This window comes from Dermacentor andersoni, chromosome 10 (genome assembly GCF_023375885.2).
Source record: "Dermacentor andersoni chromosome 10, qqDerAnde1_hic_scaffold, whole genome shotgun sequence".
NCBI lineage: Eukaryota > Metazoa > Arthropoda > Arachnida > Ixodida > Ixodidae > Dermacentor > Dermacentor andersoni.
The window spans coordinates 25,307,243-25,331,689 of NC_092823.1; the positions used below are offsets into that span (position 1 = coordinate 25,307,243).

The following is a 24,447-nucleotide window of genomic DNA, read 5'->3' on the forward strand; positions in this document are numbered from 1 at the left end:
TTTTAACATGACACGTCAGTCTTAGTAACGACTAGACGTTTTAACATTCGGTTTTATTTGACAATATTTGTATGTACTTGCCAAGCCGGTAATAAAGAAAAAAAAAACTCGTGGCTCAGTGGTAACGTCTCCGTCTCACACTCCGGAGACCCTGGTTCGATTCCCACCCAGCCCATCTTGCAAGTCGTTTTTTATTCATGAAGTGCCTGCTGGGATTTATCGCTCACGGCCAACGCCGCCGACACCGACGCCAACGACACCAGCTTTTCTGCGACACGAGCTCCTTAACGCTGTCGCGTTAAAATGCTTATGAAGCTCCTGAGCCGCAGGCGCTGGTGGGTACGCCCCATTAAAACATAACGAAAGCAGGCGCGCGACATTGCTCCACGGAGCTAACAACGCGCCGTAAAATAGGAGAGTGCCTATTTTGACGGCGCTTTGTTTCCTCCCACATTGCACTTCCCACATCGCGCCGATCGCTGAGACTCAGCGACGCATGACCAACTTGTTGGAATCCAGCCGCGGAGAACTCACCACGTTGCGGCGGTCGCTGAGCGACGGAATTCGCGGTGTCGCTGACTGAAAATCCCGCCATGTGAAACAGCCTTTTGGCGGACACCTTAGGGACGCGTTGCCGGCACTCGTGTGTCGTGTGTGCGGTTTGGCACTATTTTACTGGCCTTCCCCCAGCACCGCTAGTCTCTGGGGTTTGCGACAGCAGAGCCACGCATAACATTTAACTATGCGGTTTAGCTGTCGCAACATACATGTAGGCTTATTTGGTCATTGTATCCCCTTACATATAAGACATCATCAGACGTCACAAAAATCACCTGGGATGTCGCATTTGTTGCCCATTGCGGGGGGCGTGGGAGCGTTCCCGCCTTATATTGGACAGAGTTAGTTTTTAAAACTTTTTAACCAAATCACGCGACAATTATCATAGGCCTTCCATATTAGGAAAAGTGGGGATGCTTGCGTCAAGCCATCCCTTTGTGGTGCTAACATTTCTAGAATGTTGGCACACGTGTATTTTCAGATTTGTGTTTTCCGGTGTTTAGCGTGTAAGTATCGGTGTATCGTTTTTATCTTGATACCCTGCTTTGTTTGGTATGTGCGCTGACTTATATGTGCATAGATGTGATGCTCCTTCAATACATCCTTTCACTTGGAGTAAAAGCCTTGTCGTGTGGTTTCCCATGTCTTTATTGCGCTTTAAAGGTTCTCACAATAAATGTTACGTTTTAGCCAGCCTATCCATCTTAGAGCAGCGATATATTGCTTGTTGTCGTCATGAGTAAGACAGAGTAAGTTCTAAAGTTTGATGACTTTTCAAGGTAGGTGTATTCGAGCAAATTTTCAGTAGTCATTTAAGCAGATTGGCATGATTGGAAATGATGGAGACTGTACTCGGCTTTGGCTACACCTAAAGAAATACTTTGTTCGGGCGTTATAATTTATGAGGGTATTTTTTCTGGGCTCGGAAGAAAGCCCACGGAATACAAAAATGAATGCCGTCATTGTCTTCTCGTGCGTCTTATGTCAAGCGCTTTTAGGATAGACAGTTGGGCGAGTTGGTACGGTAACATGATCTTAGCTTCTAGCGCGAAATGAACACGAACACAGAAAGGAGCAGACAGGACGCTCGTCCTGTCTGCTCCTTTCTGTGTCCGTGTTCACTTCGCGCTAGAAGCTAAGATCATATCAAGCGCTTTTAAGCAGGTTTCCGTAGAAGGAAGGCCAGCTTCGCGACTTGAAGGCGTTGTTTCTGTATTACCCTATACAATCAAAAGTTAATAATTGGCATGCGTTTTCATTGAACTATAAATTGTCCACACAGCGTAGCCGAGACAGACTCTGGCGTTGGACAAATCTAAAATTTGTAGCTCTTTTGGCACGTCTGATGCGTATGCTAAGCTTAGTATGTATGTGTCAATGATGCGGCATTTACAAGCGTTATGCCCATCTTTTACTGGCGTCCTAGGAGAACAAAAAACCAGATTGAGTTTAAACTTAAAGAAAATGGGGCACAATGCCTTGGGTGAGAGCGTTAGGGTGTGTGGTCTAATTAGGGGCAACTAAAATGTTCAATAGAACTTTTTGTAAAAAAGAAAGTCTTCGTTGAAACCTAAGCTGTGACTCCACAAGGACGCAAAAGTCTAGTATGCATGTTGTTTTTCTTCTGGATTATCATTTAATGTTGAATTCCAATAGCGGAGTCGGAGCAAGTTATTCTGCTCGTTTCGGAGCAAGTTTGTTCCAATGGCAGAGTGAGGGCGGGAGTAAGGTGTTCCAATGAGAAAGTCGGAGGGAATCCAGAGCGGGAGTCCGTCCGTGGAGCAGAAAAAGATGCTGCACCGAAATCGGCGGAGTGGACCGGAACTCCGCGTGACGTATTTCCTTTACCACGTTTGTCTGCTGGGAGGCGCCACCGGTCACGACTCGCGAGGAAGCAAAAGCTGCTGCCCGCTTGGCGAGATATCCATTCCGCACTTTTAAAAAAACAACAGGTGAACGGCGCTGAAGAGACAAGTGACCGGTGCGGCGGTGCTGGGAGCAAACAGCGGAAGGAAATGACAACACGCAAGGTATCCTGGGTAACTTGGTGATAGAATTTCCGTTTCCGCCTTGCTCCGGCGGCGCAGGTTGTGTTCCACTCGCGGATCTGGAGGCGTTGCTCTGCGCCAGAGTCGAGTGCTCGCTCGCGGAGTCCGTCGGCTGCTCCGACTCCGCCATTGGAATTCAACATAAGTGTTTACCATGAATTTGACTCTTACGGAATGTAAACAAAAGAGTAGCTGACCAGGAGGTATGAGGTCGAAGTGATCTAGAGTTTGTTGAACACGGAATGTCGCTGGGGCCAACATTTCCACCAAGGACTTGATTACGTCAAGGCAGCAACTGCTTTCCTTAGCGTTGACGTACGCGTAGTTAACTCCCCCCTATGCTCAATAGGAGTGTGCAATATGCCTGTGTCAGACTAGCCTTGTCTACTCCTCCTCCTCCTGCACTGATGGCGGGGGATTGCGAGCTAGGAGCACACAAAGGCTAAAGAAAGCATTTGCTGCTCTGATGAAATCAAGTCCGTTTGTTGAGATGCTGGCTCAAGCGACGTTCCTTGTTCTATGACTATTGAGCTCCCGCGGTATGAAATACTGAAACGTGTACTTGTTCATCTTGATGGGGTGACCGCGTTTCATCGTCCAACAAATGTTATTGCTTGGCGCAGGGCGCACCTGTATGTATTGGAAGTTTCTGGAATGTTATCGATGGGTCTATCCGTTGTCTGGTGTCACCGAACTTTGTGTAATCTGATTGCATGTATGCGCTGCGCGAATTGTGTAGTAATTTCCGGAAGACACGCGGGCATCAGCCGTTTCTCTGGTACTTTCGATTACTCATGTATCAAAGCCGACGCGCTTGACCCACTGATCAGATTTTCGACGATCGCCGACTATGTTCGCCACTATTGTTCTGCTTTGAGTGTAAGTTTCTTTTGTGGGCACATGTTTGTCCAATAAAAAGTCAGTTTCGTCATTAACAGTTTTTTTCGACTGCAGCCTTCATCTACACTACAGTGTGACAATACTAAGCGCTTGCCCCTTTTGTCAGTTTTTGATTTGCTGCATGATTTCCTGTTACGTGTGTCGTTCCACACGTAACAATATTAAGCAACCTGCCCCTGTCGCACGTTATCGCAGTCTTCTATACACGTACCTGAGGGCACGCTGTAGATCCTGCAGTGGCATCTAACGTTCCTTCCCACGGTGCCTTTGGCTGTGGAGGACGGAACCTGAGCTTGCCTACGGGAGGCTCGGCGAAAGGAATGCCGCGGTACTCCTCCACAATTTTGCCAAGGCTGCGCACCACCTTGCCACGAACACGGCCCTCCGTTGTCTGCCTCTCGACGTGCATGTCTTCAGCCAGGGCACTCTTAAGGGCCGTGAGGGCAAGGAGCGCCAACAACGCTGCTTTGACCGCCATTGCTCTACACTCTGCTTACCTGCACGTTAAAAGATTTTGTGAAAAGGAATTACGCGAATAAACACAGTGATAATTTGTTGCATTGGTCGATTGATTGCCCTGCTTTTAAAGGGACACTGAGAGCGACACTTGGTCTAGTTATGCTTGCAAGATATCCTTTTTCTTGTAGTATTTATAGTATTCATTTCTAGTATTTCTAGTATTTCTAAAATTTCTAGTATTCATTTGGCTGAGCAAAGTTGAATTCTAGTCGAGAGACCGGACGCGAAACGCCTCACTTGCAGAATCTTGCGGCGGCAACTCAGCTTCGACACGTCAATGTGGCGTCGCTGATTTCATATGGCACGCATTTTCGAGTACTTGGGCCGTTTCGGCACAGGAAAAGCTTCTGAAACCACTTCAGTCGTGCTTTCTTTCGTTAGTATACAGTGTAGCCCTTCTTTATCTTAAAAAGTTGGATGCGAGTAAGCGCTGTTATCACAGGTGCCACTAGAGGGAGTTGATGCTCCAATATCATTTTAAGACAATTCTGATTCAACTAGGCTCTTGTCATGGTTAGTGCGGCTAGTGGAAGGAATCCTTTCTATTGTCATTTTCACCACCACGTCTTACATCATGTGCCATCATCATCAGCGTCGTGTGTATGCCTGTACATAGCCTCCTATATAACTTCTGTTCCTGCCGGATGATGGGTGAACCAATGGAAAGCGGCCGTAGTTGGAACTATGGTTGTGGCGCCGCTTACGGAGGGTGGTATCGAGCACACTTACGTTTTTGGTGCTCGCTGCTGACAACAAAAAGCATGTGCATCAATAAAAGAGCAGCAGCATACATCTGATTGCCGAATTATTAGCGAAGCTATAGCGAATCAATAAATACCAGCCGCTGTTTGAATTTCTACAGAGAGGCGCCACTTACGTTGAGGTCTCCGGCTAGGTCACCCCACACGGGCACGGCACTTGAGCCGCTCGCAACCGCTACTCAATATCATTATTATGTGAAGAGTGCAAACAACTTTGGTGGTCTGCTGCCGCTACTCTGCGGCAACGCCATACCGTGGTCGCCTAGCGCCTGGTGAGTGTTGCCACTACCCTCAATATGCTGATTTTCACCCTAAGTACGTGGTATTTCCACAAACGACGGCCGTTTTTCGGTCATCCGACAGGCACAGAAGTTATCTAGGAGACTGTGGTTTGTAGTTCGCGGCTCTCCGCGAGCCGCGAATGCAACGCGTTTTCTGCACCGACTGGCTACTGCCGCTCGATTCATGGGCCATCCTCTGAAACCAAAACAAAACTTGTCCGCGGCCGCCACTTCGCTCACCGCTTGGCCTTTGCCTTTCTGAATAAATGCATGGTCGCTATGTGAGGCGCCGTCAGGTTACCCTATAATGTTACGTCAAAGCGAAGTTTTTTTGCCTCATTCAAGGCTCTTTGTGGTAGGTAGGTAGGTAGGTTTGTTCCTTTCTTAGTTCCAGGTCTCTTCCATTAAAGGAAATGCAAGGCCGACGGTGGAATCAAACGTCTGACCTCCTGCACAGAAGTACAATGCTCTAATCAATAGGCCACAGTCGCAGGCGCACATTCATCGTTCCAAAGAAAACCAGACTCTTTTATATGCTTGGCGGGTGCGTCACGTGCCAGCTACTCGCATTCGTCCCTCGCGCCAGCTAGGACTTTGAGACGATGTGTTACATGGAAGTGCAACTTCGCGATCGGCCCACATGCTCCAGTCCTTTCCTCGGAACAGCTAACGCTACGTAGAAGCAGTGAGACATTGTACCACCTTCATGGTCGGCCCAGGTCGAACAGGTTTTGTCTTTTCCTCGCAGGAGTACGAAAGTAATTGTGAAAACCTTGTGACATAGACATAGATTCACATCCTATGACGACCCGCCGCTGTTTCTTAGTGGCTGTGGCGGTGCGTGCTAACCTCGATGCGGACGCGGTGGCCGCCTTTCGATGGGGAGAAATGCAAAACACATTTATGTTAAAAAGCTCGTCAACTTAGAATTAGGTGCACGGTAAATTATCCAAGGAGGTCAAAATTAATACATAGTCCCCCTGTACGGCTTGCCACATGTTGAGATGATGGCTTTTGCCGAACAAGAATAATTAATTTAACCTATCATTTCATAAATCGTAACATGACAAAGATGACGCCTCAAACCATGTTTGTCTAGCACATGGCCGTCCAGCAGGTATGAAGATCTCAAAATGCGGTAGTGTTGTTAGGCACATGCTTGTGTTGCACACACAACTGCTCTCATTAGGAGCACGTTGTTCCGCATGGTAACGCTTTACTGAACCTCGAGCCATGCTGGGTAGACATGTACCTGCAAAATGCTTCGCATAGCGTCAATTCCCACGGTGCGTAAGATCTGCATAATTTTAATGAAATGGTTTTCTTGACTGGTCTCCCTAGATTTAGGCCACTGACTTCTGGTATGAGCCAAGTATACGCGTGGAACTTGGATCACTATGCCAGAGGCTATTGTGTCAGCCACTGCCTCGCACGATTGCCGTTTCTGGTGTAGTGCAGAACAGCGTGAGATATAGTGCAAAATAAGGCGGCCAGCGGTGGCATGTCATATTTGATTTCATTTCATTTCATTATACCCCTCAGGGCCAAGCGTATTACAGAGGGGAGTGGTAAATACAAGAACATGAAGAAAACAGACACAGTTGGTTATATGAGTGTTTAAATGACCCTTGTATATAAAATATTGCTACACGTTGTTGGAATCTCAGCGCTGACACCCGTTGTTGCAAATGGGTCGCAAGCCCCAAGGGTAGCGTTGGCCTGGCGGCCTGGGGCACAACTGGAAGCATCCGAAGGTCCCGGCAAAGCATGAGTCGACTGGTAACAGAACAACTTGTTTATTCTAGCATCGCAAAAGAGCGGGCGGTCAGGTCGACCGAAGTGGAGAGACAGGAGAGCACGTAACTCAACGGAAGAAATCGGAGCCTCTCTCTTGGCGTCCGGGGGCAGCTGCTCTTATACTCTCGGAGTTGAGGGCAAGAAGGAACGCCTCGTCAGAGGCGCACGTGATGCGGGGCACGGGCAGGCTGAGGGATATGTTGAGACGAGTGTAGTGACGCATCCGCCGGGCCGGCGCCGGTCAGACCTCCTCGCTTCACACTTGGGGAGCTCCTCTCCCCGGCTGCCGCGCTTTGACTAGCGTGGGCACCAACATGCACACACACACACACGCACACTTGAAGACACGTGGCACTGAAACATGCCTGGACGCGCTTGGCGGGGAGGCGTATCAGCGGCGCTGAACGGGCCAAAATGTCCGCCGCTTTGAACGAAGCCCCGGCGTCCGTTGCATCCGCGCCGGCTATACCGCGCGTTGTAGGCGAAACGTAACAACGCGTGTGATACTTGATTGTTTGAACTGGGCTCGCGCTGTGAATCTAACCGGTCAGCGCTGCGACCGCTGTTGTAAATATAAGCTGTAAGTAGTTGCTCGTCTTCCTGACTCGTCCTTCGCGTAATATTGTGGTGGAGGGTGGCGTTCCCCGTCCTCACCACGGAGCTCCACAGAAGCCGCATCCTTTCGCTTTCCGCAATGGCTCCCAGTGACGACACCTCGACTCCCTCTACTCCTGCGACCCCGACAACAACGTAGGCTATGGTTACATATACCCGCGATCTTGGCGTATTCTCCGGCCAAGATAATGTCGACGTTGAGGAATGGCTCAACCTATATGAGCGTGATAGGTAAACCAACCGCTGGGACCCTACCATTATGCTAGCCAATCTCCTATTCTACTTGGGCGGAACTCGTTGTGTCTGGTTCCGGACACACGAGGACGAGATCTCTAGCTGAGAGGCTTTGAAGAAGAAGCTGGTCGACCTCTTTGGAAATCCCACCGGTCGGCAGCTGGCTGCTACAAAAGAGCTCACTATCCGAGTTCAGTTTTCCACTGAATCGTGTCTGGTACATACAAGACGTGCTCGCTCTTTGCCGGAAAGTCGACGAGAAAATGGCTGAGGTTGACAAAGTCGGCCACGTACTTAAAGGGATCACGGACGACGCCTTCAACTTGTTGGGCTTCAACAATGTGTCCACCATCGACGTCATTGTCAATGAATGCCGCCACGACATTTCACAGTTCTCCCGGCTCCGTAACACGGCTACGATGTCGTCTTGCGTCCACCTGACCGCTTCACCACCTTTAATTGAGCACATCCCACGTATTGTTCGCCGCGAGTATTGCGCCGTTCCTTTCACGCCCACTTGAACCCACCATTGACCAACCAGCTCCAATGATCTCCCTCATTTGCAAATGAATTTGCAAATGAATTGCAAATGAATTGAAAAGAATTTGCAAACCTAGGTTTCCCAGCTGCCTGCTCCGTCTGCCGTTCTGATGCCCTTCCGGTGCCGATTGCTCCGCCTCACGGCGATCTGTATTCCCCTACTAGATACCGCAACCCTGCCTAGTGGAAAACTCCGGACGACAAGCCCATTTGATTCCGTTGTCTCTGCATTGGCCACTTCGCTCGCCATTACCGCACCTCCTGGACGTCGGCGTATTCAAGCTCCTTTTCCCCGTCTCCTCGTCCATATGCCGACCCGCGCCGTTACTTTCCTCGCCGTATGCCGCCTACTTCTGACGTATCCGTCAATGTCATTCGTCCTGCTCGCTCGCCGTCACCTTAGCGCGATCGGTCCGCGTCCCCCCAGCCACGCCGCTATTCGTCGCCGACCAATTATGGACCATTCCGGACGGAAAACTAGGCCATGTAGATCTTGCATCACGTTCTTCCTGTCCGAATCCTCCGCTGACGCTCCTCACCAACACGAACCTAATTGAAGTAGACGTAGATGGTGTTCCGTAGACCACATTAATCGATACTGGAGTCCAAGTTTCAATGATGAGCGCTAATCTATGTCGCTGCCTCAAAAAAGTTCTTACGCCTACCGTCACTCGAGCTGTACGCGTCACCAATGGAGTCACTGAAGCCGTCAGGGGTATGTGCACCACTCGCATGGAAATCGCTGGCCTCCAAGTTCCAGTCCTGTTCACCGTGCTGACCAGTTGCCCTCATGACCTAATCTTCGGGCTCGACATTCTGACGACGCATTCTACCCTCATTGACTGTTCCACCAGTACGCTATGTCTTGAGCTTCCTCTTCCTTAAGACGTTCGCCCCGAACAACCCAGCACCCTCAGCACTACCGCATTTGTTCGCTTACCTCCGAAAGCACTAACCTTCGTCGAATTGGCCTCAACGGCAACCATGCCTGATGGCGACTATGTCGTCGCACGCATTCATGATGTCCTCCTTGTGCGCGACATCCCTGTGCCACACTACGTTGTAACCCTTGCCGCTAGTCAGATGTGTGTTCCGGTTATTAATTTTGGCTCGACGAAGCAAGTGTTACCTGAAGGCATAGGGGTGGCCACGCTCCAGTCTGTGACAGACGACCACGTCACTGCTTTTGCAGCCGACGAGTCTCCAGATCCTCCTGATTACCCACAGGATGCCTTGAACCTCAACGGCCCATTACGTCCCATGGACGCACTTGACCTCGCTCCTGACCAAACAGCCGCCCTAATTCGCCTTTTGGTTTCCGACAACGACATATTTGACACTGAGAATCGACCACGTTGTCAGACGTCCCTTGCTAAGCATGGGATAAACAATGGTGATGCCGTTCCAATTCACCACTGACTCTATCGCGTGTCCACGGCAGAGCGGCAAGTTATTCAGCAGGAAGTAAACAAGATGCTCGCCAGAGGCACTGTTGAGCCCTCGTCGAGTCCTTGGGCGTCGCCGGTCGTGCTCGTAAAAAAGAAAGATGGCACGTGGCATTTCTGCGTTGATCACCGCCACCTAAACCGAATTACTAAAAAGGACGTTTACCCTTTACCATGAATCGACGACGCTCTTGATTGTCTTCACGGTGCCGAATACTTTTCGTCAATCGACCTTCGATCTGGTTATTGGCAGATTTCCGTCGATGAGCAAAACGAAGAAAAGACCACTTTCGTCACTCCAGATGGCCTCTACCAATTAAGGGTTATGCCGTTCGGTTTATGCAATGTCCCCGCGACGTTCGAACGGATGACCGACTCCCTGCTTCAAGGTTACGAAGGGTCAACATGCCTTTATTACCCCGTCGTCGTCCTTGTGTTCTCTCCTACATTTGAGACGCACCTTGAGCGCATCGCAGCTACCTTTGACGTCTTAACTAAAGCTGGGCTCCAGTAAGCTCATCAAAGTGCCACTTTGGGCGCCGACAGATTACAGTGTTAGGCCATCTCGTCGATGCTTCCGTAGTACAACCCGACCCGAAAAAGGTTCAAGCAGCAACGGCTTTTCCTGCAACTCAGTCTGTCAAAGACGTCCGGAGTGTTGTGGGGCTCTGTTCTTATTTCCGATGGTTGGTCAAAGATTTCGTAGCAGTCGCTCGACCACTCACTGAACTTCTGAAGAAAGACGTGCCTTTTACGTGGGGTTCCCCTCAGGCTGCCGCATTTTCAGCCTTATCACGATTCTCACCAATCCACCGGTCTTGGCCCACTTTGACCTGTCCGTACCTACGGAGGGCCGAAACCATGTCACTGGTTATGGGATCGGCGCCGTCTTATCGAAATGCCAACACGGACACGACCGCCTTATACCCTACGCAAGGCGGCTCCTGACAACTGCAGAGCGCAACTATTCGGTTACGGAGCGCGAATGACTTGCTCTCCTCTGGGCTGTTTCACAGTTACGCCCATATTTTTATGACAGGCCCTTCTCAACAATCACGGACCATCATGCGCTCCGTTGGCTTTCGTCGCTCAAGGATCCCACTGGCCGGCTCGGTCGTTGGGCCCTCCGACTACAAGAATATCATTACACAGTGACTTACAAGTCGGGACCCCAACACCAGGACGCAGATTGCCTCTCTCGCTACCCAGTCGAAGACGCGACCTCTACGTCTGATACTGACACCGACGTCTGTGTTCTCTGTTTTTACACTGCTCCATGTCGCCGAAGAGCAGCGCCGTGACCCGTTCTTGCGCATCATCATTGACCGCCTGGAATCATCACTTTTCGACAGTTCCCTTCGGTTATTCAGACTTCAAGATGGCGTAATCTACCACCATGACGTTCACCCCGACGGCCCTGTATTACTCCTTGTGATCCCTAAACACCTTCACTCTGCTGTTCTCCACGAACTTCACGACCTCCCCACTGCCCGTCACCTGGGTGTGTCACGTACCTACGACCGGATCCGCCGGCGCTTCTTTTGGCCAGGGCTTGCTCGCTCCGTTCGAAGATACGTAGCTGCTTGTGAGAAATGCCAGTGACGCAATCAACAGTCAAACAATCAATCAAACAATCAAATATCACACGCGTGTAGCATATTAGTTATGGCTTCACGGAACCGTTCCTAATTAGTAAGGCCTACAACTTCAGTAGGAAGATGGTTCCAGTCACGTGAGGTTCGCGGCAGGAATGAATGTGTGAATATTTTAGTGTTGCATGACAAAATGCCGACTTTGTACCGATGATCAATGCGACGGGATACATAAATTGGATGGAGGATGAGGTGATCTCAGGGGGTATGATGATAGTACAACTTGTGGAAGAGGGCAATACGAGACACTTTTCTGCGAGATGCCAGCGATGGGAGGCAAATATTAGATTTCACGTTAGTTATACTCGCTGTGCAGTTGTAGTTTGCAAGAATAAAACGTACAGTCTTGTTTTGAACCATATCGAGGTCAGTGATTAGGTTTTCATGAACAGGGTCCCATACTGGAGTCGCGTAATCGAGTTTGGGTCGTATTAAGGTTTTGTATAAGAAACTTTTCAACTTAGTAGGCACGTTGAAAAAGTGGCGACGTAGGTAGCCAAGCATGCGATTAGCGTTTTCAATTGTGTTCTCAGTATGAAAAGACCAGCTGTGGTTCGAATTGATGTAAATATAAGAAACTTATTCCAATGACATGCCAATGTAGTGCGGCGGTATGGTAGAGGTTCTCCTAGACACACGCACGACGAACCATTCATTGCACCAGTTCCCTATTGTGGTGAGGTCCGACTGAAGTAATTCAATATTGTTACCACTGGAAATTTCTCTGAAAATGACGCAATCATCAGCGAACAGATGGATATGGGAGTTGATAAGCAAGGGAAGATCATTAATGTAAATTAGGAACAATAAGGGTCCAAGCGCGGAGCCCTGAGGAACACCTGAGCGGACCTCTGTAATATCGGAGTCAATGCTAGCACAAACAAATTGCGAGCGGTTGCGAAGAAAACACTCAATCCATTTCAGAAGGTTACAGTCAATGTTAAGTTGTTTTAGCTTGTGAAGCAATAGTTTGTCATACACCTTGTCGAATGCTTTATAATAATCCAAGAATATACAATCGGCTAGTGATGATTGGGGAACAATGTTGTGTAGTGCATGTGCAAACGATATTAATTGGGTTTCACAGAAGTAAGATTTCCGAACACCGTGTCGTGCTGACGTAACAAATTACTTGAATTCAATGAAATAACCAGGTTGGTAAAAATAATATGTTCGAGCCTTTTACAACACGTACTGGTGAGAGAGATGGACGATAATTATTAGGGAATTCTTTGCTGCCGGATTTATACACTGGAATCACCTTGCCTATTTTCCACTCATTAGGTAGCGTACCATGGTCAAGGGATTGCTGGAAAAGTTTGGATAGCATGATAGAAGAAGAATCTGAAGTGTTTTTAAGAATTTTGAGTTAGAGAGAGAGAGAAAGAGAGAAGTTAAATGATACGAAAAGCAGAGACGTCGGCCTGAGGTATATTCCTCTAGCCAGCTACTCTGCGTTGGGGGAAGGGGAAGAGGGAGAGCAAGAGGGAACAAAGAGGCGCATGACGGGTGACGATGACGACAGAAGGAGTATGAAAAATATATGGCGAGCAATTTGGCATGCTTAATGCCTACAGTCCAGGCCCGTTCTTTTTCAAAAGTTCAGTAACGCGTGGATGACGTAGAAACTCGATTCAGCGTCCTGCCAAGGGCCTAAAATAACGTCCTCGACAACGGTGGGTTGTCGAGACACGTAAGGTCATTGTTCAACTTTTGAGCCTCTTCCACGTACTTAGGGCAGTCACAAAGCACATGACCTATAGTCTCATTCGCATTGCACAACTCACAGTCTGTGTGTGATGTGATTTTTAAGGAGAAATGGAAGAGATAAGTGCAGTGCCGTAACTGTCTCTCACAGGAGGACACCTCAACAGCACTGCAGGGGGAAGGGGTATGCGGAGAAAAAGATGAAGGAGAAAGAGATCTGAATTAAAAATGAGAGATAGACCGCAATAGTAAAAAAGAAAGACAATGTAGCTAAGCATTTGCGGGGCCTACAGCCGCGCTCTGAGGTGTGTTGCTTCACAGAATTCCATCAATGCCGAAAATGCACGCTTGGTGATGGAACTGTGAGCATTGGGGAAGAGTAGGCACTGCAGGGTGGTGGATGGCAAGCCACATCGGTGGTAGGAGGCGTACAGAGCCTCCCTCTCGGTCCCGAAGGCCGGGCAGTGACGCAGAAGATGCTCGAGTGTCTCCACACCATGGAGGAAGAAAACTGAGGAGAGGCCCTACCCCCTCCACGTGCTAGGAGAAAAATGTGGAGGAAGTGACGTAGTACGTTCTCCTATTTTTTGCTGATTTTTTATTTCTTTGCCGTTGCGGCCACGCCTTTCGGGCCAGAATGGCGGCTTTGTTTTAGTTCTGTGCACTCACACGTGTTGCTCCGTAGGTTTCGTACCGTGGCAAAGGCGCCGTGCGGGCAGGTTTGCGTTCGTCTCCGTGTTTTGTTGCGCTGCGTTATCTGGACCATGCCCTCCCGGATGTTGCTATGGCCAGGTGGGACAGGAGGAACTAAAGTTCGTGAAATGAACGCGCATGCAATGCTGTACGCAATGTACCGCGCCACGGCAATGGCTACGGACGAAGGAATATCCGCGGGAAATTTTGCCCTCTTTCGCGGAATCATGCTAACGGGCTAACGTTTGCTTAGTATTTCTGCGGAGCGCGCGCGTCCGAGCAGCACGTTTGCGCGCAGCGCGGCGTGGTTTCGCGAGAAATGTAAACAAGAAAGGAGAGCTGGCCCGATAAGCGGACCAACGCCATGAGCAACGCCAACTTCCGGCTTCACTTTAGCTTCACAAAGAGTGACGTCAGGGCCTCTCCTTAGTTTCCTTCCTACGTGCTCCACACCGTCCCAACTACCACACCGGGGGCTGCCGGTTCCCGTGAGCCTGTGTGTGCGCACCGCTGTTCTGTAGCAGCCGATGCGCAGGCGGAGAAGGAAGGCGCAGTCAGCCCGAGAGAGGCCCGAACGCGGGACCAGGCGCGGGGGCGTTCCCGCCGCGACGCGCCGATCGGGGTGTCGCGCAGTGAGGCTGCGCAGAACCGCTGTCTGGGCCGCGTCGAAGCTCGTCACCAAGTGGGTGAGGGGAAAGCGCTCACCTTGCGACGCCTTGGCGAGGGAGTCAGCCTCCTCGTTGCCTGGCAATCCGATGTGTGCGGGTATCCATTGACCGGGGTAGTTGGAGAAGTATGGGAGAGGCCTTTGCCCTGCAGTGGGCGTAATCAGGCTGATGATGATGATGATGATGATCCATTGGAGCGCCAGCGACGATGTGTCGCAGCTTGCAGCCAACTCGAACAAGGGGCACTCCGGCGTAGTCTCTGGCTAGCATGCAAAGCGCCGCACGAGAGTCAGTGAGAATGGCCGCTGACACAATGTTCGGATGTATCAAAAGGAGGTCGGCAGGAAGATCGATGGCAGCGAGTTCAGCCACTGTCGACGACACGGCAAAGCGCAGTCAGCACTGGCGCGTTTGCGAGATGTCCGGTGCCGTGCAAGCCGTAGCGCCGGACCCGTCCGGCGTCACCGAGCCATCGGTGTAGACGAGTAGTCGTCCTGCCTGCCAGTCGCTCGTGCAGTAGGGAGGCGGTCACCTGTCTCATGGCGCACACCGCAGTTCGGCGCTTTGATGCGACGCCAGGAACCTCCATGTTCACGTCGAGCAGACTGGAGTAGTACGGGAGGGAGACGAATTGCGGCGACGACCCGATGAGCTTTGAGAACTCGGTGGCCCGCTTGCCCATACCCGAGTTCGGCAGGGAGTGGAGTCTGCAGACAAGCCGCTGGCCCTGTGGTGAGCGCTGCAGGCGCTCAATATGGTGGAAGCGCCTGCTTTCTTGCACGAAGGGTTGGCGGCCAGTTGCCCACTTCCGCGAGTATCGCCCCTACTTGGGAGGAGCGAGGGAGGCCGTATATTTCTCGCACCGCAGTACGGTGCGCCATGTCAATAGTATTCCAATTCGCTGCTCGAGCGTTGATGGTGGGGAGGGCGTAGAGTGCCCTCGATGTGGCCACAGAGTTGTACACGCGCAGTGCGAGTTGCGGCGTGCATCCGTGTCCACGCGCGAGAAGAGAGCGCGCGGCGCTGGCGACTTTCCTTCATTGCTTGAAGATGTGGGAGACGGCCGGATTGAAGTTGACGCGGCAGTCGATCTGCAGGCCGAGGTAACGGACGCTCTTGCGCCACGGGAGAGGGCAACGGCACAGAGTCAGCGGTGGCGCTTCGGAACGTGCTCGCGTGCCTCGTGGGTGTACCAGCAGTGCCTCTGTTTTGGTCGCCGACAGCTGGAGGCCGATGCTTCCCATGTACTGGTCCACCGCGTCGATTGCAGTCTGGACGGATGCACGCACCTGATAGCCGACTTCAGTAGGGCCAGTCGCGAAGAGGGCGATGTCGTCAGCGTAGATGGCTACCCGTACTTCGTGCTGCATCGCTTTTGGGATGTAGTCCGGAAGTCGCGCGAGGGCAAGATTAAACAAAAAGGGGCTCAAAACACTGCCCTGCGGAACACCAGAAAACACACTGCGCAGCCGGCTGAGCGCACCCCCAACCCGCACCCGAAGCGTGTGATCAGACAAGAAGGCTCGCACGTAGTCGAGTAGCCGGTCGGTGATGCCGTGGAGACTCAGCGCGTCGCATGAGGTGCTCGTATCCGCGCGTAAACGTTATCCCCAGTCTTAGTCTGTGCAGAAGATTGGCACAGCTGCGTTGAATTTTCGGTGGTAGCCTAGGCAAATATCATGGTGGGGTTTGATCTCTGGAGTCGTCTGTGGCGATTATCCGGATTGTTCCAGTGTTTTTCTGTCGATTTTCGGATGACTGTGGAGAGGGTGCAGTTGGCGTCCGCTCCTGAAAAAGGAATCGCAAGCAATGACTCTGGTTCTTCGATTGCTTTCTTGGCTTCGGCAATGGCCAGTTCGTTGCTGTGTATATCACAGTGACTTGGAATACACTGAAATGTGATGTGGTGGCCGTTGTCTTTGCGTTAAAGTGTAGAGCTCGTCATTTTGAAGAGCCAACACTCTGTAAGCGCTTTCTTTCAACACCTTTCTAAGTAGTTGCAGAGCCGATTTTGCGTCACTGAAGACCGTCCATACATGAGGATGCTGTCGCGAAATATATTGAACGGCCTCTCTGATTGGCACTAGTTCCGTAGATGTTGTAGTCGTCTTGTTGCACAGACGAAACCGTCGAATGACAGGATGCGCAGGCACGACGAAAGCCGCACAAGACGCACACGACGAGACCGATCCGTCTGTATACACATTCACCGAGGAGTCATATTCTTTCGACATATATTAAAGTGTTAAATGTCTGAGGCCGACGGTAGGCGTTGGCGATTTTTTAGAAATTCCGATAATAGATAGACGCGCCCGTATTTTGGGCATTACCCATGGGGCATACGTGGAAGGTCAGCAGGGGCAAAGTATGATGGTATGACAGATTCTTGGCATTTAATGGCTCTTGAAAAAGTGGAGTCCAGCCATATGTCGGGACCTGTCGATAAGGGGTGGCGTCCATGACGGCACAGCCGTCGCAGGAATACTCGAAGAGGTTCGCATCGTAGATAGACAGGTAAAGAGGTGACGCTAGCCTCCTCAATTGTTCCGTAGGTTGAGGTGCAACGTGGAACACCAAGACATGTTTTCAGCATCTGTCCCTGGGCACTTTCCAGCGTACGCAAATATGACCATCTCATATTTGATAAAACTGGCAGGCTATACGGAATGTAGACGACGTAGAGAGCCTGGTACAGCCGGAGTAGCGAATGCTCAGATCGACCCCACTTCATACCGGCCAGAAAGCGAAAAACTTGAGCGAGCACAGTTAATTTTTTTCTTTAGCTTTGGGACTTGCTTCGACCATGAAACACCGCGGTCAATGAAACGCCGAGCAATCTGCGGTGGGTCACTTGTGGGATGACATTGCCATTGACCATAATTGGATACCGACACATAAGCTTCCATGTGAACGCTATCGCACGCACTTATCTGGGGTAGTTGCAGTCCTTGGCACTGCAGGTACTGAGACGTTAAAGAAACAGCTCGCTGCAATCTTTCACGAATTTGCGGTCGCGTGACTGCAGACGCCCATATGCAAATGTCGTCTGCGTAGGTACTAATGCGTACTGTATCAGGAATTATTTGCGCAAATCCAATAAGGGCAACATTGGAAATAGTCGGGCTGAGCACGCCTCCTTGAGGCACTCCACGGACCACAACGTGTCTTCTCGCTTCGTCATCATTCGTGGACATGAAGACTGTGCGATCATCTAGGTAATTTTCAATCCACCTGTAGAGATGGCCGCCGATGCCCAAATTACTTAGGGAATAAAGAATGGCTTCGTGCAGTACATTGTCATGGGCTCATTTATGTCTAAGAAAACTGATCCTACAAGTCGGTGTCGCTTTTTTCCGTGTTCGATCGTGGACACGAGATGAATGACCCCCTCTATTGCAGACCGTCCACGTCTAAATCCGGTCATCATTTCAGGATAAAGCTAACTCTTTTGCATGAACCATTCTAATCTAGTGAGCACCATCCTTTCCCTCACCTTACCGACACAGCTAGCTAAAGCTACTTGCTGGTAAGACGACGGTAAGGCAACCAAACGGCTGGTTTTCCGTTGCTTCGGGATTGCATTGGAGGACCACATGGCGTTATAGTACGACAGCAGGACTTTCCGACCTTCCACACCAAGGCGGCACAGAACAGTGTATGAAATACCGCTAGGTCCAGGTGCAGAAGATCGTCTCGAAGCAGCATGTGCAGCTTCTAATTCCGGCATCGTGAACGGAAGGTCAAGACGTGCATCTTTACGAGGTGACACGGGTCGATCCAATGTTGGACATGTTGAAACATTGGTACGGGTGACTCTCTTCCAGAAGTCTTCGGCAACCTGCACTTCCGCCAGAGATTGGTGAAGTGCTAGAGCACGGAAAGGATGTTTCTGCTGAGGAGGGGCACGAAGGCTTCGTACTACTTCCTAGATCCTAGAAAGTGGTTTTCGAAGATCCAGAGACGAACAGATGGTCCTCCACCGTTGTTTTCCCATTTTTCAAAGGTGACGCCGTATTTTTCGTTGAGATCGTAGAAGTAAGACAAGGTTTAATGACGATTGAGTTCGCCTAACCTTCCTTCCCGCTCTACGACGGATCGCGCGGCACCACTCATATTCTATATCAATCGCCCTTCTGGATGTAGGTGCACTGATAAACTTAGTTATCTTCTGCACTGAAGATACAATAATGTATTCTATTTCAGATGGTGAAGTGATGTCTTCGCAATACTCTTCGACACATGTAGAGAATGTGGGCCAATCAGTGCAACCTACAGCAGACGCAGTTGATTGCACAAACTAGTTCGTCTGCACATATGCTGGTATAGGATCACTCCCATGCGTTTCTATGTCCAAGCACCAGCTCATTGAGGACAGGAGGCTCGGAGATGCGATAATGAGCTTTAGGCAACTTCCATAGGTAGTGCCGCGGATGTAAGTTGGAGGCCCATCGTTGATGACAGTCATACCTTCAGTGTCTATGAAGTCTATTAATTTCCTACTCCGATAGTTCATTGCGGCCCTTCCCCAGTAAGGATGATGAGCATGGAAGTCTCCAAAAATAAAATGAGGGCATGGGGAACCTTGTAACAGAGTGGATAGGTAGGAGAGGTCAAGTCTTTGTCTAGGAGGTATGCAGGCGCCGATGATCGAAAATACATGTAGTTTATGTTTTAGTGTCACACTCACATATTCATTGCTGTCATGTGGAGTGATCGTGTGCCGAAGAAACGTCATGTCAGTGCGTATACACATTAACACTTTGCTCTTGTGTCCATATTCACGTGAGTGGAGCTTAACGTATCCGGAAAGGCGAAATTCAGAAGTGGGATTTGGCTCGCATATCACGATCACTCGGAAGCGGTATTTGAAAACCGGTTGCCTAAAGACAGACATGCGGCCGCATAGACCTCGAGCATTCCATGGCATTATAACAGAGTGATGCATCTTCTGTTCCGATGTACAGTGTTTTACCGGGAGAGCCATGACTGCCCCCCTTATTTTAGAGCCGCTAATAGCGGCTCCATAGCATTTAACGCCTTCACGATAGATAGTGCAGTTGGCGTTGCCAGTCCAGAGATCAATATACGCATAGTGTTTACTAGCTCTTTAAGCATTTCTATCACCTTTTCATTTCCAAGCCTTTCATTACCATCCCGGCTCTTGGGGAGCGCCAACGGAGTATCTCTACCTGAAGCACTTTGTGGTAGCGAAGGCCACTCTACAGCCGAAGAGGTTGGACGCACGTTGGATGACGCTTCATTCTTTGACCGGTGCGGAGGTACTCAGCGGGGCACATACTGCGTTTGCCTGCCTTGCTCTCTCTGTGGCAGAATGAATGGATAGTCCATCAATAAGCTTGCTGATACCGGATTGAGCAACAATTATGGAGGCCATGTTAGCATAGTTAAAGTGCTGTGTACTTGGCATATATTCGCTAGATGTGGCTGTGAAACTTTCTGAAAATGTATGGTTTAGCATGGTGACAGAAAGTCGGAGGGAATTCGAACACCGGAAGAGTCACTTAAGACAAGGCAGTTTTCAATCGAAAGAATAATTGCACGACAAAATTTTTTAACATTGGTGGCAAGCATTGAAGGGAGAACATGTGAATGGAAGTGCTTTTTGGCGTCTTTGAGCGATTGCAAATATGCGTTTGACGCCGCACTATATGATGTGCAGCGTTCAATTGTGGGTGCAAGCTTTTCAATGTGGTAGAGGCGCTTCTTTTTATTTGATAAACGCTTAATGTGGTTACTGTACTGTGGCATAATCGTTGCTGTGTTATCGTGTTTAGTTCTTGCCATGCCACGGCCCTTGATGCGATGCCCTGCGCATGCGTGACATGCACACATATGTATATATGCTACGGAGCAATAAAGACGGGGGTTCATCTCCGCTCATGTTCAAGACGATGTCGTTCGACGCGGAAACACGACATGGTGTCAGAAGTGGCCTTCGCAAAGTGGGTGGAACCGCGGGCGACGTGAGAAGATTCAGGTACGGCCGACCTTCATCGTTGGCGTCCTCGGCTCGGACACGATAACGGAACAAGAGCTTCCAGCCAAGGCGCGTGAGGAAAGGGGTATTTCGCGCCAGCTCTTTCCGGTACAGCCACCAACGAGCTTCAACTTTGACAATGCGTCAGAGTGGCCGGCGTGGGTGCAAGAATTCGATGATTATCGATTTGCTTCCGGCCTTGATGAGCGAACTCAAGAGGCTCAGGTACGCATGCTGCTGTATACCATGGGGAGGCAGGCACGCAACGTATTCAAGACCTTTGAGCTGTCGGAAGAACAGTCAAAGGACTATGAAGTGGTGAAAAAACGTTTCGACGCCTACTTCATTGCCACGCGCAATTTGGTGTACGAAAGTGCGTGTTTTCATCGTCGCCACCAAGTTTCAGGCGAATCGATGGACCAGTATGTAACGGCCCTACATACTTTGGCAAATAAATGTGACTATGGCGTGATGAAAGAACGGATGATCCTCGACCGTTTCGTGGTTGGACTACGTGACACAAAGTTGTCCGAGGCCCTACAAATGGACGCTGCACTAACTCTGAAAACTGCACTGACAAAGACAAGGATGAAGGAAGCGGTACAGCAACAACAGGAAGTTCACAGTAGTCCATACCACCAACCAGCCAGCGTAGAGGTCGACGGAATTCAACGAGCAAGCCGGGGACGTCCACGGGACCAATGGGCCAAAGAAAATGCCCGAAAGTGCGTGGCTTGCGGCAGGGCCCGTCATTTAACGTCATCGTGCCCTGCAAGGGGGGAAATCTGCTACAGGTGCCAAAGACGGGGACATTTCGCCGCGGTCTGCCCACAAAAGCAGAACTTCACGATCGCCGAAACAAACGCATCCGAGGTAGATTTGTGCAGTGTTCCCCGGACAGCTACATTGAGTGAGCAAACAGAGTGTGCCATCTATTTTGTTGGGACTTTAGCTGGCACAATTGCAAGAGCTCGTTTTGTTCAGGTCGCTATTAATGGGGTCACAGTGTCTGCTAAGATTGACACAGGAGCAGAGGTAAACGTTGTTCCTGCATCGTTTCCTGGCGTACCCAAGACTCTAGAGCGTTCCAACGTAATTTTAAAAGGGCCAGGCAACGAAGTGTTAGATCTGAAAGGACAGTTCACTGCAGACATTCTGTGGAAACGATGTTTGGTTAGGCAGGACGTTTCCGTCATTAACTCGGGGAGTAATGTCATTTTGGGCTTGCCAGCAATAGAAGCTTTGGGAATAGTGAAATTTGTAGACGAAGTTTCGATCCACCAAGCTGTGCAAACGTGCTTCCCCTCTTTGTTCTGCGGTTTGGGTGCCATGAAAGGAGAATACTGTATTAATCTCAAAGCAGACGCGGTGCCCTATGCCATTTACACCGCTCGTCGTATACCCATCCCGCTGAGGGACGGCGTGAAACGCGAGCTAGAAGAAATGGAAAAGAACGGGGTCATTCGTAAAGTCGCAGGGCCAACCGAGTGGTGTGCTGGCATAGTGCCAGTCTTGAAGCCGTCCGGGCAAGTGCGAATATGTGTTGACCTAACCCAACTCAATAAGTGGGTGAAACGTGAGCGATTTGTGCTCCCCACTGTTGATGAGACACTCGGGTTACAAAGCGGAGCAGCTGTGTTTTCTAAACTTGACGCGAACTGGGGATTCCATGAGGTAAAGCTAAGCAAGGATTGTCAGCTATTGACCACGTTTATTACCCCCTTTGGACGTTATTGCTTTGAACGCCTGCCGGTTGGCATAATCTCTGCTCCTGAATATTTTCAAAGGCAAATGTGTGAAATTCTTGATGGAATGCCGGGGGTCGTAAACTCAATGGACGATGTGTTAGTCTTTGGTTCTTCACAGAAAGAGCATGATGAGCGATTGTTTCAGACTTTAGGACGCTTGACGGAAGCCGGCGTCGCTTTGAATCGTGAAAAATGTCAGTTCAGTGTAAAAGAGCTATGTTTTTTGGGATGCCGAGTGAGCAAAGATGGCATACTGCCAGATCCTACAAAAGTTGTAGCGATCACTGATATGAAGCCGCCTGAAAATGTTGCCGATATGCGGAGGTTCCTTGGTCTTGCAAATCATTGCTCGCGGTTTATTCCAGACTTAGCTGAGAAGTCTGCGCCGTTACGTCAGTTGCTGCACAAGCACAGTGAGTGGATTTGGGCAACGCCTCAGCAGATGGCGTTTGACAGCATAAAACGCGCTATCTGTTCTGATAGGTGTATGGCAAAGTTTGATCCACGGAATCAAACCATTCTTTCTGCAGACGCGTCGTCGTACGGTTTAGGCGCAGTTTTACTTCAGGTACAACCAAACAAAGAAAGACGGCCAGTTATATTCGTTTCAAGATCACTGACTCGAACAGAAATGCGCTACGCGCAAATTGAAAACGAGACCCTAGCTCTAACATGGGCGACTGAGCGTCTCGAGGGTTATGTGCGTGGACTACACATAACGCTGGAGACGGATCACAAACCGCTAGTGACTTTGCTAGGAAAGACTCCCCTAGATTTGGTACCGCCGCGCATTCAGAGATTCCGAATGCGTCTGATGCGATTCAGTTTTGATGTAGTCTACGTTCCTGGGAAAAATTTGGAAATGGCTGATGCACTTTCTAGATCGCCAGTGCGAGGGCAAAAAACCAAGAACTTCCTTTCTGTGGATGAAGTAAACTCGTTTGTTACTGGTGCGTTATCCGAGTTGGGTGAATCGGATCACTTTAGACTGGTCGCTGAAGAGCAGGCGAAGGACGAGACCTGCCGTACGTTGTGCCGTTACCTTCGTGACGGCTGGCCGGGCCTAAACTGGCTATCAAGCGTTGTGAGGCCTTATTGGCAGTATCGCACAACACTGAGCGTGAGTAAAGGGGGTTCTCATGCATGGCACTCGCCTCGTTGTGCCCCTCTCGCTCCAGAATAGAATGTTAAGTCTGCTTCACGAAGGTCATCAAGGTATTGTGAGATGCAGGGCGAGAGCAAGGGAGTCTGTTTGGTGGCCGGGCTTGAGCTCTCAACTAGCTTCTTTGGTTGTCAATTGCCGCGTGTGTTCGCAGTTCCGAGAACAGCCGAGTGAACCAATGATCCCAACCCAGACACCTATTCGACCTTGGCAAAGGGTCGCAGCAGATATCTTCCATCTCAACGGCCGTAACAACTTGCTCTTAGTGGATTTCCTATCTCGATTTCCAGAATTGTGTTTACTGGAATCGCTCACCACCACTTGTGTTGTTGGTCATGTCGAAGACGTCCTCGCTAGGCACGGCATACCCGAAGTGCTTGTTACGGATAACGGTGCTCAATTTGTCAGTGAAAAATTTAAGCAGTTCGCGAAGGCCTATGGATTCAAAGGTGTGACGTGTAGCCCTAGGTACCCGCAGGCAAACGGAGAGGTAGAGCGAATGGTGAAAACAGTAAACGGGCTACTGCTAAAGTCTCATGATACCTATTTGGCTCTGTTAGCCTACAGGGACACCCCGGGACCACTAGGCAAGACGCCAGCGGAGCTGCTCATGGGGCGGCGGCTTCGTACAACCCTGCCTCTCCATCCGAACAGGCTGGTACCAAAGACACCCAACCTGAAAGAGGTACGGAAGACGGATGCAGTTGTTCGGGAAAAGCAGCATCAAGATTATGACCGCCGTCATGCGGCCCGACACCTTGTCCCATTGGCACCCGGTTATTCTCTCTGGGTCAAGGACTGCAGGCGGGAAGGCGTCATCTGTCAGTGGGAAAAACGGCCGCGGTCGAATGTCGTTGCGTTGGAGAGCGGCATCCAGATCGAACGCAACAGGAAATTTCTAGTCAAGCAAGCGCCAAGCAGAATTCCAGACTCGTACAACGAGACATACGAGTTTCTCCCTAGCCTGGAAAATGCAGAAGTTGGCGATCAGCCTAACTTCCAAGCCCTCCAAAGTGACCCCATACAGGATCGGGGTAATGTTTCGCCGCAGGTACCAGGCGAATACGTTACACGATTCGGCAGAGCTGTAAGAAAACCAGACCGTTACGGGATTTCTGAAT

General features: G+C 50.2%; 1 protein-coding gene across 2 annotated transcripts in view; it reads right to left on the bottom strand.

Moving 5' to 3' along the window:
* The window catches only part of LOC126519173 (acetylcholinesterase-like), a 59,637-nt gene that overhangs the window by 21,928 nt on the left and 13,262 nt on the right, over window positions 1-24,447 (bottom strand). For both annotated transcript variants that reach the window (XM_055065294.1, XM_055065296.1), the window contains exon 2: window positions 3,718-4,003. In XM_055065294.1, coding sequence (XP_054921269.1) covers window positions 3,718-3,984 — 267 coding nt within the window. In that variant the 5' untranslated portion in view covers window positions 3,985-4,003. The remainder of the gene's footprint in view (window positions 1-3,717; window positions 4,004-24,447) is intronic.